This window comes from Pipistrellus kuhlii, unplaced genomic scaffold (assembly GCF_014108245.1).
Source record: "Pipistrellus kuhlii isolate mPipKuh1 unplaced genomic scaffold, mPipKuh1.p scaffold_m20_p_9, whole genome shotgun sequence".
In the NCBI taxonomy this organism is placed as follows: domain Eukaryota; kingdom Metazoa; phylum Chordata; class Mammalia; order Chiroptera; family Vespertilionidae; genus Pipistrellus; species Pipistrellus kuhlii.
This window is the reverse complement of record NW_023425595.1, coordinates 19,890,614-19,907,266: the sequence shown is the minus strand read 5'-3', so window position 1 is coordinate 19,907,266 and position 16,653 is coordinate 19,890,614. Positions and strand designations below refer to the sequence as shown.

Sequence of the window (16,653 nt, the reverse complement as noted above, 5' to 3'; positions counted from 1 at the left end):
AAACTTACATGGGTTGAATAATAACATATTGCTTTTCTTAAAACTCCTTTGTTTGTTTCAATTAAATAAATATAGATTGTTTAGTGTTTGGTTTAAACATTGTTTCCTCTTTTTACTCACACTGTTACTTTTATAACATCAATAATTGTTTTCTACACAAAGAAGATATTCAGTAAATGTTTTTCAATTCTCTTAGATGGATAAAGTATTTAAAATTAGCATAGAATAATAAACATGTAAAGTTTTTCAATAAGAGCAAGCTTATTAAAATTGCATTCAGCTTTTAAGAAAAAAATACAGCCTGCTTCATGATAATAGGACTGTTTAGTGCTCTGGTACTGATAGTAAGCAATTTATTTGGACTCTTTGGCTCCGAGTAAGAGTGTACAGTTATAGCCAACTCAGCCCTTGGGCTGAGCAGAAGGAAGAAAGAGGATTATGTGGGGGAGGGCAGGGCTAATTTCTCTCCCTAGTGATCTCTTTGCTTAAGTGCCAAAAAATGCTATGAATAAATAGTGGAAATACAAAATTTAGGACTGAAAGATGAAGGTGTTTAAAAAGTATACCCTTTCTCTTTTTTTAAACATCAATCTTTTGTTTGTTTGTTTGTTTGTTTAGGTAAATACAGTTTACTCTGTGCTTCCAATCCTCCTATAAATAAAAGGCAGCCACTTTGCAACTTTAAAATTTTCTAAAACTATCTAAAATAGAGTAATGGTTTAGGTTAGGGGTGTCGAACTCAATCAGAGAAGGGGCCAAAATCTAAAATCCAGCCTAAATCGCGGGCCGAATGGTTTACTGAACAGTCATAAACTGTCATTGTGATGGAAACGCAGCAGAGTGCAGTGATGACAGTGCGGTGCGGGCCACATTGCAAGGCCTGGCGGGACGGATTTGGCCTGCGGGCCTTGTGTTTGACACATGTGGTTTAGGTATATGATCATATGAATTGTCTCCACTGTGTTATAATCTACTCATGTAAAGTCAATTGTTAATAATCTTACAACATACTCTGGTCACACTACTGTAACTGATTCCATCTACTCTCCATAATAAAATGGAAAAGGACTTGAACTAGGGAAGATTGGGAAAATAAGAATATTTGACTTTTTTTAGTTGAATCTTCATAGTTGGTTTGCTGATATCCAACTTATCTTCAACTGCCTTTACAAAATGAATTCTAAATCACTCTGTTCTTTTCATTAGTACCAGAGGCCTGGTGCATGAATTTGTTCACCACTGGAGTCCCTCAGCCTGGCCTGCAGGATTGGTTGAAACTGGCTCTCTGACATCCTCGAGGGTCTTGGATTGTGAGAGAATGCAGGCCAGGCCTAGGGACCCCACTGGTGCATGATCTGGACTGGGGAGGGACCATAGGAGGGCTCCAAGTGTGTCTAGGCAGTTTCCCTCAGTCCCAATCTGCCAGACCTCAGCAGCAAGCTAACCTACTGGTTGGAGCAACTACCCCCTAGTGGTCAGTGCATGTCATAGCGACTGGTTGACTGCTTTGTCTTGCCCCCTGGTGGTCAGTGCACATCATTGCAAGTGGTTGGGCAATCTTAGCATATCATTAGCATATTACACTTTGATTCGTTGAACGGCCAACTGGACAACCGGACACTTAGCATATTAGGCTTTCATTATATGAGATATGTTTTGTCATTTCCTATAAGAAATGACTGTTATCATACAGTTTCTAGCAAATGTATTGCCCTAGTGGTATACACAATTTTAATTGGAAAACATTTTTTATTTGAAAGTACTTTATTATGTCTTAGAAAAATCTTGACCACATTAGAGCCATGATTTGAGCCACTACACTATTCTTACAAAAAGTTCAAGTAAATAATACTAATGTGATTAAAAATAAATAAATAAACTAAGTGATAGTGCTAGTAACCCTTAAATTTGGAAACAATCCCAAAAGTGGGGTGTAAATGATTAAAGTTTGAAAACATTAATTTATTGTAATCCTTTTTGCACAAAAGGAAGTATTTATCTGTGTTTTTGTTTTGTCCTTACTATTTTTACTAAATTATTCTCTCCATTCTTTTAATGGGTAGCATATAGATTGCCATAAAGCATCTGTCTCAGATTTGGAGTTTTCTTCAGATTTTACCCTGAAAATCACGAAGACAACCTTGTGCACGGTAAGTTATTTCATTTGACTTTTGCGAATATCACCAGCAGTGCAGTTGATTGTCAAGCTAATGAATTAATTGCCACTCTTGTGATAAATGAAAAATAGTATTGCCTTTGACAGTCTGTCTTTGCCTTGGTTAAGCTATTGAACAGATCTGTTTTAATAGGCCAGTAGACTTCAAAAAGGGTAGTTTAGTTCAGAAGAGAAAGTATTAGGAAACAACATGTACAAAATGATTTTTCTTTATAGATTATTCATTATTACCTATTATAGGCCTGGTGCACAAAATTCGTGCACTGGGGGAGGAGGGTCCTTCAGCCTGGCTTGCGCCCTCTCACAATCTGGGGCCCCCTTGGGTAGGATCCCTAGGCCTAGCGGGTGATCAGGGCCTATCATGGCTATCCTTCCCCCAGCTTCCGGCAGCTGGCCCTGTCCCAGATACTACCACTGCTTGCCATCTGTGGGGTGCTGCCCCTCCCCCTGCCACCGGTCACTTCCCTCTTCAGGCATGGGGTGCAGTCGCTTGGCTGGCCTGGACCTCCCTCTGCAGAGCGATTGCTGACCGGCCCCCGCAGACCCGCCACAGTGTCCCTGGCCAGTGGTCTGGGCCTCCTTCTGTGGAGTGATTGATTGCAGGGCCCACAGATCAATCGCCCTGCAGAAGGAGGCCCTGCCTACCTGGCCAGGGCACTGTAATTGATCACTGTGCAGAGGGAGCCTGGGCCTCCCTCTTTGAGGCGATAGATCGTGGTTGGGGAGCCCGCCATTGCCCCATAATCGCCCTGAGGAGGGAAGCCCAGGCCTTCGCATCCTCCTTGGCTGGCGTGGTGCCAGTGCATGTCATTGTGTGGTCATCTGGAAGGTTGTCAGGATGGTCGTACTGCTTTCGATCATTCCGTCAATTTGCATATTACGCTTTTATTATTAAAGATCATATAATTAATTGAAAGCACTCTATCTTCATAGATCAGAGTTCATGTCCTGGTCCTCCCAATAACTCTTAACACTAAATTGAGATGGAAGAATGATATTATTTTAGGTACAATATTTTATTTTTATGTGAGAAAAATAAATTGATGATTCCTCTTTATTTAAAAAAAAGCAACCTGGTGTAATAAGAAAAGTTTAGGCTTAAGAAAAAGTAGATCTGCCAAGACCTGTTTGGCTCAATGAATAGAGCATCGGCTTGGGGACTGAAGGGTCCTGGGTTCGATTCCGGTCAAGGGCATGTACCTTAGTTGTGGGCATATCCCCAGTAGGGGGTGTGCAAGAGGCAGCTGATCGATGCGATGTTTCTAACTCTCTCTCTCTCTCTCCCTTCCTCTCTGTACAAAATCAGTAAAATATATTTTAAAAAAAGAAAAAGTAGATCTGTCCCAGCCAGCATGACTCAGTGGTTGAGCGTCATTTTATATCATTATATCATTTTATAAATACTAAAATATATAAATACTAAATATATCTTAAGTAGTTAAATTTTAAAAAAATATATTTTATTGATTTTTTTACAGAGAGGAAGGGAGAGCTAGAAACATCGATGAGAGAGAAACATCAACCAGTTGCCTCCTGCACACCCCCCACCGGGGATGTGCCCCCAACCAGGGTACATACCCTTGACCGGAATCGAACCTGGGACCTTTCAGTCTGCAGGCCGACGTTCTATCCACTGAGCCAAACCGGTTTTGGCAGTAGTTAAAATTTTTATTGAAAACTGCATTGTTAGAAACTGTAAAACAAATTATGGTTGTGTTAACTTTGACTCTTCAACCGATTCTTTTATTTTGTTCAGATTGGCATACAAAAGAGTTATGGCTTGCTTTAAAATAATTTCAGTTCATTTTGATTCAATAGTTTTATATCTAAATAAGTTTGACAGTGTGCTTTGATATTTTGAGTAGTTCTTTATGTTGAAGTTTGTTTTACAGTTTTTAAAAGTTAAATAGCTAGATCCCAAATTTATGATTTTGGGTCACTCATTGTAGTTATTTATTTAATTGATGAAAAGCAAAATATCATCCTTCCCTTTAATTTTTCCCAGATTTTCTACTGCTTTCAGTAATTGAAATATAATCAATTGAAGTTACAGAATAAAGGTTTTGGCTCCTAAACTTACTCTGATTTGATGTTAGTAATCTTTATGAGTTATAAAAGACCTCTTGATTAATAACAACTGACCAATCCTGTAAGGGAATTCTTACATAGAAATTAGTTGTTATATCACCAGTATTATTAAATAATAATATTTCAGATCTACTTTCAGTACCTTCACAAATGTAAAACTATAGTGAAGACTTTTAAGCACTATGTTTGTTTTCAGTTATGCATGTTTTTGAAATTTTTATAAGACAGATGAGTTGATTCAGTTCATTGATAAGTTCTTTATTTTCTGGGTATTGGTCAAGGTTCTTAGTTTCAGACAACAGAGTACAAATCGGCTTATTTAAGCAGAAAGGGATTTATTTACTAAAGAGAATGAGATAGCCAAAACCGGTTTGGCTCAGTGGATAGAGCGTCAGTCTGCGGACTGAAAGGTCCTGGGTTCGATTCCGGTCAAGGGCACATACCTTGGTTGCAGACAAATCCCCAGTGGGGGGTGCAAGAGGCAGCTGGTCGATGTATCTCTCTCATCGATGTTTCTAACTCTCTATCCCTCTCAATTCCTCTCTGTGTAAAATCAATAAAATATATTGAAGAGAATGAGATAATTTCCAGCCATATTGGGAGAGCTAAAGGAAAGGATTATATTTTAAATTTTTAGAAACAACTAAAACTACACCATAGTACTGGCCTGCTCCCAAGCTACTAACTCTAATGCTCCTGACCCACTCAATAAGTGGTAGCCACCATTGACAACCCCAGATGAATAAAACTCTTCTACCATCCTGTTCGTCCCCTACCAACTCAGGCTGGCTAGTTCCTCCTTATACACATCTTCATTTAGCACTTCTGCTTGGCTGAACCTAGGTTGTGTTGTACCCTAGCTATCAGTATGTCTTGAAAAGAGGTTTTTAGCTATAATAGTGAAGCTTTAGGTTAAAAAATTGCATTTATCTTTCAATGATCTTAATTTTATTCTGAAAGAGTAAAATAGAAACAAAACCAAAAAATGAAGTGTGTTTAATCCAAAGATTATAAAAAAATTTATATTGAAGAAGAATGTATCAAATAGGTACTTGCTGTATTTGTTCCTGTACAAACAGAGTTCCATAAGAAAAGGAATCAGAAACAGAGTTATCTTGTAGCTGTAAAGACCCTTTTATATTTACAGTAGAGGTCCGATGCACAAAATCTGTGCAAGGGCCTGTCCCCGGCCCCCACCTGTCGCCTCTGCGGCTGGTGGCCTCTGCTGCCGGGGCCTCTGCCTGGCCACTGCCCACTGCGGCTTTGTCCAGAAAGAAGGATGTCTGGTCTAATTAGCATATTATGCTTTTATTATTATAGATTTTTATTTCTAACTTGCCTGAATGGTTTTAGTATAAGACTCTGGATATGAGTCAAGCTTAGGGTTTGGGAGGAGGTAGCAGGAAGTTGGAGTAGATTTGTATATGTCTGATTACTGCTGAATAACTCACATTGAGAGGAATGTATAGTTTCAAACCATATTTATTGGATGCATGCCAGGCACTGATGATGTAAATTTTAGTAATTAACAGTTAGTGTTAACTCTTCTGAGATTATTCTGTGAAATATTTAGTTAGAATAAATTGTCTTCCCATGGTGATAATATCTCAGAGTCATTGATTCTTGCATATCAGGCAATATATTAATCACTTTAAAAGCATTATTTTATTTAGTCCTCATAATAACTATGAAGTGGGTACTAATATTACTCCCCATTTTATGGGTGAAGAAAAAAAAAAATCACTGTAAAGTTTTACTTGTGAAATATCCTTACTCTTTTTTGACCAAAAAAAACTTCGTGGAATGTACAAACTTTTAAAAGAGCATAAAGTAATGTTATGAATGAGATGTTCTAGGTGTGGAATAAACGAGGTTGCAAGTTACATTTAAAACAGACTTGAAAAATTTTACTGTTGGCCAATAGTCCAGCAGTTGTTGGAAGGGAAAGGGAATGTGTTCTTCCTCAGCAATAGAACTGGCAGATTTATATGATAAAATAAGTCACATATTCTCTTTGTAGCGGAGAAAACTAGACCTTGAATTTTTTTTTTTTTTCTTGATACTTTCAGAGTAAGCTTGTAGTTATTTGGTTAAGCATCTACATTTTCTTAGAAATTTCCTTTTCTTCCCAGCATGCTTCCTCTAATGTAAGCCTGACAGGAATAAGAGTTTGTTGCCTAATGCTTTTAGTACATTTAGTACATTATTTGTGAGTCCCAACCATCCACCCATATCCACTCCAGCTATTTTGTTCTTTGAGGTGGTGCCAACTCCTTACACTCTTCCTCTACTGCAAATAATTATTATGCAAGCCTACTCTATAAGCCTACTTTTGAATGATAGATTATTCCCCCAGTTACTTGGGAATAATTCATAACAAAGGAATTAAAAAGGATGAGTGCCTAATTGGAACATTATTTCTCCTATTAGTTAGAAGAATTAGTAAAAATACTAAAAATAAAAACAATGCCTGGTAAAAATTGGAGGAAGTTACTTTGGGGAGGAAGTGGTGTGCTTTTTTTTAGATGGAGCGAAGAAAGCAGTATATAGTTTTGTATTGCTAAATACAAACCTTCAAATATATGAAATGGTTTTATTCTTGTGCTTGAAACTTGAATGCATAGCTTAAAAATGGCCTTTGAGTTGCTAAGGCCATTTTAAGTATATACATAACCATTTATTTCTTAATGGGATTCTAAATTTGTGGCTTAATTATAATATTAGAGAAAATTGGATTTTTCAAATTAACAAGATACTAAGAACACCCCCGTTGCATTTAATTTCAATAGCATGTGTGCTATAGACTGATAGTGTTTTTAGGTGACTTTCTCAAGCTTATTAGAATCTTTAATGATGTCCCTCACCAGCACAGACTCAGAAACATACTCATACACCCATCAAAGAAATTTGGTAGCATTCTTAATTTAATGTTGTACATTAACAAACTTTATCTTAACATGTGATATTTATATATACATGTCTTGAGTTTGGTTGTCTATAATGGTTAAAGGCTAACCTTCCAATGAATATCAGTAACACATGCATAGTAATTTTTGAGCATTTTTTACTGTATTATACTAGAGGCCCGGTACATAAAATTTGTGCCCTGGGGGGAAAGGGTGTCCCTCAGCCCAGCCTGCACTCACTCCAATCTGGGACCCCTAAGGGGATGTCTGACTGCCACAGGAATCGGGCCTAAATCGTCAGGCGGACATCCCTCTCACAATCCAGGAATGCTGGCTCCTAACCATTCGACTGCCTGCCAACCCAATCACCCCCACCTGAGCCTCGGGTGGCTGGGCAGCTGCTATCCGAGGCTTGCCTGTGCCTCGGACTGGCCCTGGGGGGCTGAGGGACTGAGGGGGCTGGGGGACTCTGGGGGAAGGCACACACAGTGGCTGAGGGGACTGGCACCACTATCTTGTGGCTGTGGGTGCCACCATCTTTGATGGCATGGCAGTCAATTAGCATATTCCCTCCTTATTGGCTTAGGTGCTACCATCTTTGAGGGCAGGCAGTCAGTTAGCATATTCTTTCCTTATTGTCTATGGGCACTGCCATCTTTGCAACTGTGAGTGTGTCAATTAGTATATTTCCTCTTAATTAGATAGGATGGTTTGATTAATTTTACAAAGAGGAAAGGAGAGGGAGGGAGAGAGACAGACAGAAACATCAAGGATGAGAATCATCTACTGATTGCCTCCTGCACAACCTTAGTGGAGATCAAGAGCAACTGGGGCATGTGCCCTGACTGGGAATTGAACCGTGACATCCTGGTTCATAGGTTGATGCTGAACAACTGAGCCACACCAGCCACGCTCACTGTTGTTTTCTTAATCTGTCTGTATTCTTTCTGTTGTTGATAGCCAATAAATATTTTTATTTTAAATACTAAATATTTTAGTTCCAGGATTTCTATTTTAATTTTTTGAATTATCATTGTTCATCTTTTTAGGTAATTATATCAATTTTTAAAAATCTATATTCCTTAATATATTTATAATCATTTTTAGGGTCTTTTTACCAATTCTCTGAGATATGTGTAACTCTACTTCTTTTATTTATGGGCACTATGTTTTGTTTTTGTAATTTTATATTTTATGCTAGACATTATATAAAAGACTACTACAGACTATAGTAGCTAATATTTTCCCCTAGAAGAGCCTGCTGGGTAGCTAGGATAAGGGGCTGATTCTTTTATCTAAACCGGAGTTGAGTTTGGTCAGAGCTTTGTACCACTGTTGGTTTCCAGTGTCTTGAGCTCAAGATTAGGCCTCTTTCTCTTGCCAATTTTCTGGGAAGACCATCAAAATAAAGCTGGTTTTAGGGAAGAAGACAAAGTCAAGATTTTATGAGGTTTGGGGGATCTGATTTTTGGTGGGTCTTTCAGTGTGGAACAAGGGGTTAGAGTGAGAGAAAAGGTGCTAGTCTAGATTTGGCATGGTTCTTTATCTAGCTGAGAATTAGTGGACATTGTGAGGGTTGGCTTTCTGAGTGAATTTAGAAGAATAAGTGGTCTAGCTGAGGCATCTGTTCTTGAGAAAATGTATTTACTCACTGGTTTAGTTGAAAAGAATCTTGTTTATATAAATAGCTTTTCTTGAGTGACTGAAACAAAGAATCTCTTCTTGGGCAAGAGTTTCTGGAAGGCAGAGAATTGAATAATAATGTGATGTTAATGGTGATGGTGAACTGTGTAGTTGCAGATGATTTTGGCTTTGGGATCTAAGCACTGAAGGAAAACCTCTCTCTTCCTGCTTTTGGAGCATAACCACCAGATTCATCCACATTCTCGGTTTGCAGAGAGGACTATCTCAATCTTTCAGGCTTCTCTAAATTCCTGTGCATCATATTAGCTCAGACCTGGCCATAAAAAAAAGTGGCTGGGTAATAGTATGAACAATAAAGATTGATTAAAAAAAAAAAAAGTGGCTGGGTTCTCCTTGTTCAAGCAATGTTCCTGTGCTTATGGTTTGTTCCTTCTTTCCTTCCCTCCACTCCTTCCCACTTCTTCCTTCCCCTTACTTCCTTCCTCCCTTCCTCCCTCCCTTCCTCCCCCCCTCCCTCCCCATGGATCCAACATTAGATAAATCCCTCAGTTATGAAAGCCACTATTTCTGTCTGCTCAACTATTGATAGAAAGGGTTCACCCCTCACTAAAAATAGTTTATTTAAATTTATTTTCTTCCAAGGTTATTTGATGGTTCTTATGGAAAATATGTGTTTTTTGTTGTTGTTATATCTTCACTAGAAACAGGAGTCTTTTTTTTAAATTAGGAAAAGTAAGTAAAAATAAAAGTTATTAGTGAACCAGTAATAAATTGTATGTTACCTCCCAATTCTTAGGGTTTTTTTGTTTTTTTCTTCTTCTTCTTTTTTATCATATACTTGATAAGTACTCAAAAGATAAATTTATCTTTGGATGGAGTAAAACCAGGTTTTTGAGTTACTGTTTTCTAAGGCTAACGTAGATGTTATTAAAAGAAACTTTTAAATGTTTAAAATTCAAATTTTTAGTGATTCCTTACTCTTTGTTTTCATTTTACTTTTTAATTAAGCTTTAAAATTTTCTAATGGCTTAAGAAAAAATCAAAATGAGCCTATTTCTTTGCAATAGTTTTTTTTAAGACTTCTTTGAAGGCTTTTAGAAATTCTCTGTCAATAGAAACCTACTAATTCCAAACTCATTCTTGAGTATTAAGTCAGTTGTTAGTACTTTGGGGTGTACATTGACCTAATCTTAACCTTGGAAAGCTAATCAGCTAAAGAAACTAATTATTAAATCACATCTGTGCTGCTTAGAAATAGTAAGACTTGTCTTGAACTTGCATCATAGATTTTAGTGGGACATCTGGTATATATTTCAGTAGGCTCCATTAAGTAAATTTTATGTCTTGAAAGGGGAGAGCATTTAAAAAAAATACACTTTATTTTTTTTTTCAGAGAGGAAGAGAGAGAGAGAGCTAGAAACATTGATGAGAGAGAACCATTGATCAGCTGCCTCCTGCACACCTCCTACTGGGGATGTGTCCGCAACTAAGGTACATGCCCTTGACTGGAATCGAACCCGGGACCCTTCAGTCTGCAGGCCGACACTCTATCCACTAAGCCACACCGGTTTCGGCGGGGGAGAGCATTTTTAATGATTTGATTCTACCTCTATAACCAGTTTTAGGTTTCTCCTTGTATGAATAACCATGTGCATGGCCCTGAACTTTTTTCTTTCAGGCTATTTAGGCTAGGTTGGTGGTGGAATACTTAAATCTCTTCTTTTATTTCCAGGAATCAAAAGTTTTTTTTCAGTGAGATTATGTGCTAAGAGCTGCAAGGCATTGGGAATATAGTAACAAGCCAAGCAGACAGTTCTATTCACAAGGCATTAATGGGGAGACATATTAAAATTCACCTTATGAATATTAGATAAACCAAAGAGTTATTAATAATGTGATTCCATGTGATAGAAGCATTGTAGTTATATAAGAAAATATCCATACTTTGCTGAGATATAAACTGAAGTATACAGGGGAGAAATGACATGATGCCAGGCATTGCTTCAAAATGGCTCAGCAAATATGGACATAGGCAGGAGGCAGAGGAAGAATAGATGAAGTAAGTGTACCAAATACTGTTGAATATAGGTACTTAGAGTTTCTATACTTGTGTCTATGTTTGAAATTTTTAATAATTGGATTTTTTTTAACAATCATACTAGTGAAAGTATTCTAAGAAATGTATAAGAATGATGAGGCAAAGGAATTCCATTGAGATAAGTCATTTCTATACAACTCAGCTACCTGCTGTAGCTACCAAAGCTGAACACACGTTTACCCTATGGCTTAACCATCCCACTTAAGTCTTTAAACAGTGGAAATGTATTCATGTGTTCACTAAAACACAGGAATAAGGATGTTCATTGCAGCATTCTTCATTGTAGTTCCAGACTGGAAACAAGCAAAATATTCATCATTAGTAGAATGGATGGATAAATAATAGTATATTTATATAGTAGTGTACATCAATGAAAATGATGAACTTCACAACATAAATGAAGTTCATGAACAGAATGTTCATTAAAAAGGCAAAAAGGCATACCGAAGAGTTTCTATATTTAAATTTTCAAAGTAAGCTAAATTAATACATGGTGATAAATAGAATAATGGTTACATTTTGTGGGAGGACTTAATTTTGGAGGGGGATAATGCAAGCTCTGGGATATTAAGAGTGGTCTGTATCTTGATCTGGGTAGTAGTTGAGTGTTCATTTTATAAAAGTTTACTGAACTGTATCTTAGCGATTTGATCACTTTTATACTTATGTATTTCAATAAAATATTATTTGAAATATTCAATGATTGTCAAAGTGGCCAAAAGAAATATCTGTGTATTTTTGCATATTTGTGATATTTAACAAATCAATGCCCTGCCAGCATGACCCAGTGGTTGAGCAGTGACCTATGAACCAGGAGGTCACAGTTCTATTCCCCATCAGGGCACATGGGCTTGATCCCCAGTGTGGGGTAAGCAGGATGCAGCCAATCAGTGATTTTCTTTCATCATTGATGTTTCTATCTCCCCTTTTCCCTTCCTCTCTGAAATCAATAATATATATAAATATATATATATAAAACAACATGGCAGTAAATACATATTTATAAACAATTGAATATAAAAAAATAAACGAACAAGCAGAATGGAAACATACTCATAAATACAGACAACTTTTTGAAAGTTGCCAGATGGGAAGGGGGTTAAGGGATAGATGAAAAAGGTGAAGGGATTTAGAAGTACAAATTGGCCTTTCCTGCAGTGACAGCTTCCTCTAGATATCTTGCTAAGGATCTCCTTCATTCACCTCTAGAAGAGAAGGGAAACACAAGAAAAAGCTCCTGGTGTAGAGCCTCAGTTCCTACTTTATGGGTATGCAGTGACCAGGATGCTATAAAATCACCTCCTTTAGCCATGCACAAAATGGTAGTTATGTGTTGGTAGCTCCACTGTCCTCTCTCAGCCTATAGAAGGAAAAGCAAGGCTAAAAGGATGCTCCTTCAGAAGGAAGCAGCATTAAAAGCACCCTGACAAATGGGGAACCATCCTAATAAACACACTTTGGATTTAAAATATAGAAGAATTGGTTGTTATAGAATAGTCATGAGGATATAAAGTACAACATGGGGAATATAGTCAATAATCTGTATATATTGTATAAAAGGCTAATATGCTAAGTGTCTGACCATCCAATGGGTTGCTATGATACTGACCACCAGGGGGCAGACGCTCAACACAGCAGCAGCTGTTATGTACACTGGACATTTACAGAGAAACGCCACTATGGACCTGGCATCCAGAAAGCAAAACTCGGCTTCCCCCAAGTGGGACATAGACCACGCCACAACCCTGGAGTAACAACACACCAAATTGAAGCCGATGCTGCCAGGACCCTCATGGTGCAAAATATTGCCCACAGCCCAGCCCAGCCTGGAAACAGTTGCTGTGGGCATTGGGTAATGATGTCATGTAGCAATGTCTGGCTTCTTCTTCCTCATGATTACTAGACTCCTTGCAGTTTCTTCAGCCCAGAAACACAACTTGCTTTATAGCCAGGTGCAAACATTTCACACTTTAACCAAATGTCTGTGAAGTGTTTTCCTGTGCCTCATCTCATTTGATCCTGAAGTAGGTAGATAAGAGACTTAGTGGATTCCTGTTTTCTTTTCATTAGCTGAAAAGTAGATTTAGAAAATTTAGAAACTTGACCCGACTGAAAAAGAAATAAATGGTGGACTTGAAAATGACTTCAGGTTTTCTCTCTATGCAGCATATAGTCAAACACTGCTGTATTAAATATTTTATCCTTTGCGTGATCTACAATAATATGCTTCATGTTGATATTTACTGCTGTGTTGCTGACAATTACCTGAAAGAGAAGTTGGGGTGCCTCAATGGGCTGGAAAAAGTTTAGCGAAATCGGAAAGCAGGTCCAATTAAGCAAGTTTATTCTCTATGTATAAAAGGCTAAGTTGACTCGTGCATGCACGATACATATAAAGGTCTTGCTGACACCAATCGCACATGTGTGTTACGATCTGTTATTGTTGATTGTGAATTTGGTTGAGACTTCTATTTTAGAGAAAGGGTGAATAGCAACACAAAAATATTCCTTCTAATTTCTTTTTAGTGTGCACGAATTTGTGCACTGGGCCTCTAGTATTTAATAACTATGTAAGGAGTCAGATGGGTACAAGATTTATCAGCAGATCACTTAGTAAGTTATATAGTGTCTAAGCACTGGGGTGCATACCTGAAACTAATATAATAATGTATGTCAACTCTAATTGAAAAGTACAAATGACTTTTAAAAATTAAAATAAAGAGCAAATCCAATGGAATAGCATCATGTACTAATTATAACTTAAGCTAAATTAACTACTTACACTTAAAAAAAGAAGAGTCTATGAAAGAAATAATGGTTTAAATAGTGCAGACGATCATACCCTCCATTGTATTTAGTGAACATTTAGGGGCACATGAGGTGGATATCAGCTATTTTTATGTACTGTTCAATCTATAAATAATCACTTTTCTAAAATTTATCAAACCACCTTGTGGCCTCATTCCAGGGATGTCTTTTAGGTCAGAATGCAGCATCTTTGCTTGTTCATATATCACTGCCTCCAAAATGCTGTCACTGGCTAATTGCTTTTTCTTTATCTAAATTAATAACAGCTTCCCTATATCTTCAGTGGCCTGTGATCTTTGTTTCCTTTACACTCTTAGCAACATTAACACTCTTGATGGCCTTTTTATGTTTTAAAATTGTGCTAATTGTGCTTAATCTCCTTTTGAAAGCCAAGCTTACAGCCCCTTTGAATCTGCACTTTAAAAAATTCATTAATGTTGATTTTGAGTTATATTAAAAAAGGACTAGAATATCAAATTGTTCTAAAAATATAATGAGTGGAATGTTGAAATTCTTAAGCTACATTATAATCATACTTTAATTGTAGATAGGTATAGGTAGGGTTATCCTTGAAATCAGCAATGTCAAGGGTCAAAATATTTAGGAGAGAAATAATCACACTCAACCAGGACTGAAATACTTATCTCAAGCATAGCAATAGCATAAAAATGGTTTGTTTATCAAATAATCAATAAGAGTAGACTCTTGATTAGAGATGACAGGGGACTTCTCCCCAGACTTATCTCAGAGACTGTCAATTAGAATTATTAGGTTGTGATAATAAATGAGTTTGACCTGGTATTTTCCTCTTTGATTCAGGCACTTCCCCTAGTATATGACCTATAAAGAGGTAATCTTCCCAGTTCAGATTTTCTTTGACTTAATGCTCTGGTACAAACCATCGTAAATATTGCCATCCAGGTTTTCGAAAAATCCTAAAGTACCTATGTTTTCAGATGTCTGGTATATGCATATCTGTGTATTCACAGGAAGAACTAGTACTTGTGGGAAAGTGAGTCAAGAATTGGAAAAAATAAAGTACCTTTAGGAAATGTTAGACCTATTGTCTGTTTTGCTGCAGACCGTATTGCTAGGTCTGTTTCTAAACTACTCAATTTGGCAATATCCCTTGAGAAGTAGTATACGGCACTTAATGTATACTGTTCCCTAGAGGAATTATGAAAGAAAGAAAAGATGCAAATTTTCTCTTGGGATAAAATAGAAAATTAATTGAAGAAGAAAGAGTCCATAATTTAAGGTATAATTAATATTGGGAGAAAATCCTGATTTGCAATTTTCATGTTTGTTGATTATGCTTTCTTAGTTTTAATGCCATTTATCACTAGCAGAATTTATGCTTTTTTGCAGTAGCTTGTATGTCTTTTGTTTATAGTTTCGTCTGGTTGGTTCATATACAGTGTTGTAAGCTAAAATAATAATTTTTATGTATTATCTTCTTACTCTTTCTTTACATGCTTTAGACCTAGCAGTTGGGTTTTGAATTCCATTTTAAGATTCTGAAAGAAATACTTCCACAAAAAATGAATTGCATTTTTGTTATAGTGATTCTGCTGCATGGATTACAAGCACTCTGTCTCCATGCTTGGATAAACTCCATCAAAAGCACATTATCCTCCTACTTCTGTGGACAGCTGCCTAATTGTATCTGCTGTAACCACACGCTGTTGGAACATGATACCAATGAAGAACAGAAATGATAAATTACTCCCTGCAGGTGATAGTGATAATGATAATTTTTAATTTCCTTCTTTTTCATAAGGTCTAGTCTGATCTTATTTCACACACACACACACACACACACACACACACACTACGGTCTCTTTAAAGAAATACTCATCACACCAAAATACATGAGAAAGTAATTCATTTTTATTTCAAATCATTGTTCTTAAAATGAGCATTGTTCTTCAAATAAGCTGCATCTACCTTTATAAGTGGATAAACAAGCAAATTGTGGCTTAAAACAGATTTTTTAATGATTTAATTTACAAATGCTGTGAATTTTTTTTTTCTTTTTGTGCAATACACAAAGAGATGAACAGATCATTCTGAAACTATTCTGATGGTTAGGAATATTTAAGATGCACAATAAAGTTACATGGCTTATTTTTCTATGTACTTCAAAGTAATTATGGAGGATTTTCAACAAATTATAAATATGACCAAACTGTTCCAAAAATTTACTGTATGCATGTGTTTTCCTTTCATTCTGTTTTTTGTTTTTTCCCCCCCATCATCATCAATATTGTTCTTAATTACCACTGGTTTTCCTTTCTCTCAATCTAAGGGCTGTTGCGTAATTCAGTGAAACTTTATTTATTTAATTGTAACCTTGCCTTTGGAAATTAACTCAGCTCTTACAGATATTTGATTTTAATGTTTATTTTTCCCCTCAGCTGTTCCTTTTGCCCCTGACAAGATATATATGTGGAACAAAGAGGAATTTATTCTGTGGTCAGGTCTTCCAACATATCTGATCTTTTCTAAGCACATGTCAAGCTGTGCTGCAGTTATTTATTACCATTGTCTACTAGACTTCATTTTCAATTTCCTATGCTTGTATTTTCTTCTTATAATTGAATGGCGTCTGCAGAGAAAGGATAAATTTATTGAAATTAACATTTAAAAGATCTAGAGATACCCTGTTAATGTGATGGCATGATGATAATAAGGTAGTGAAACTATAAGTGAAAAAAGGTGGCATATTCATATTCTGAAGCAAAATAGTTTTGTTTCCAAATCAACTGATATTATTTGGTTATAATGGCTTTGCAGAAATAAAAACACTAGTCATAGGTGGTTTATATAATTGTTTCAAGATTAAGGTTTATTTTTCTCTTTTCTAACTTGTATTTTAATTATTAAGCAAAAAGAAAAAAAGATTTTTAAATTATGTTTTCTTTTAGTGGCAT

General features: G+C 36.6%; 1 protein-coding gene across 5 annotated transcripts in view; it reads left to right on the top strand.

The window, feature by feature from the left end:
* The window catches only part of PRMT3 (protein arginine methyltransferase 3), an 81,294-nt gene that overhangs the window by 45,435 nt on the left and 19,206 nt on the right, over window positions 1-16,653 (top strand). For 4 of the 5 annotated variants that reach the window (XM_045577418.1, XM_045577416.1, XM_045577417.1 and 1 more), the window contains one exon: window positions 2,064-2,150. In XM_045577418.1, coding sequence (XP_045433374.1) covers window positions 2,064-2,150 — 87 coding nt within the window. Of the gene's footprint in view, window positions 1-2,063; window positions 2,151-15,283; window positions 15,456-16,653 lie in introns of all 5 variants that reach the window. The other variant, XR_004986111.2, reaches the window with a different exon arrangement.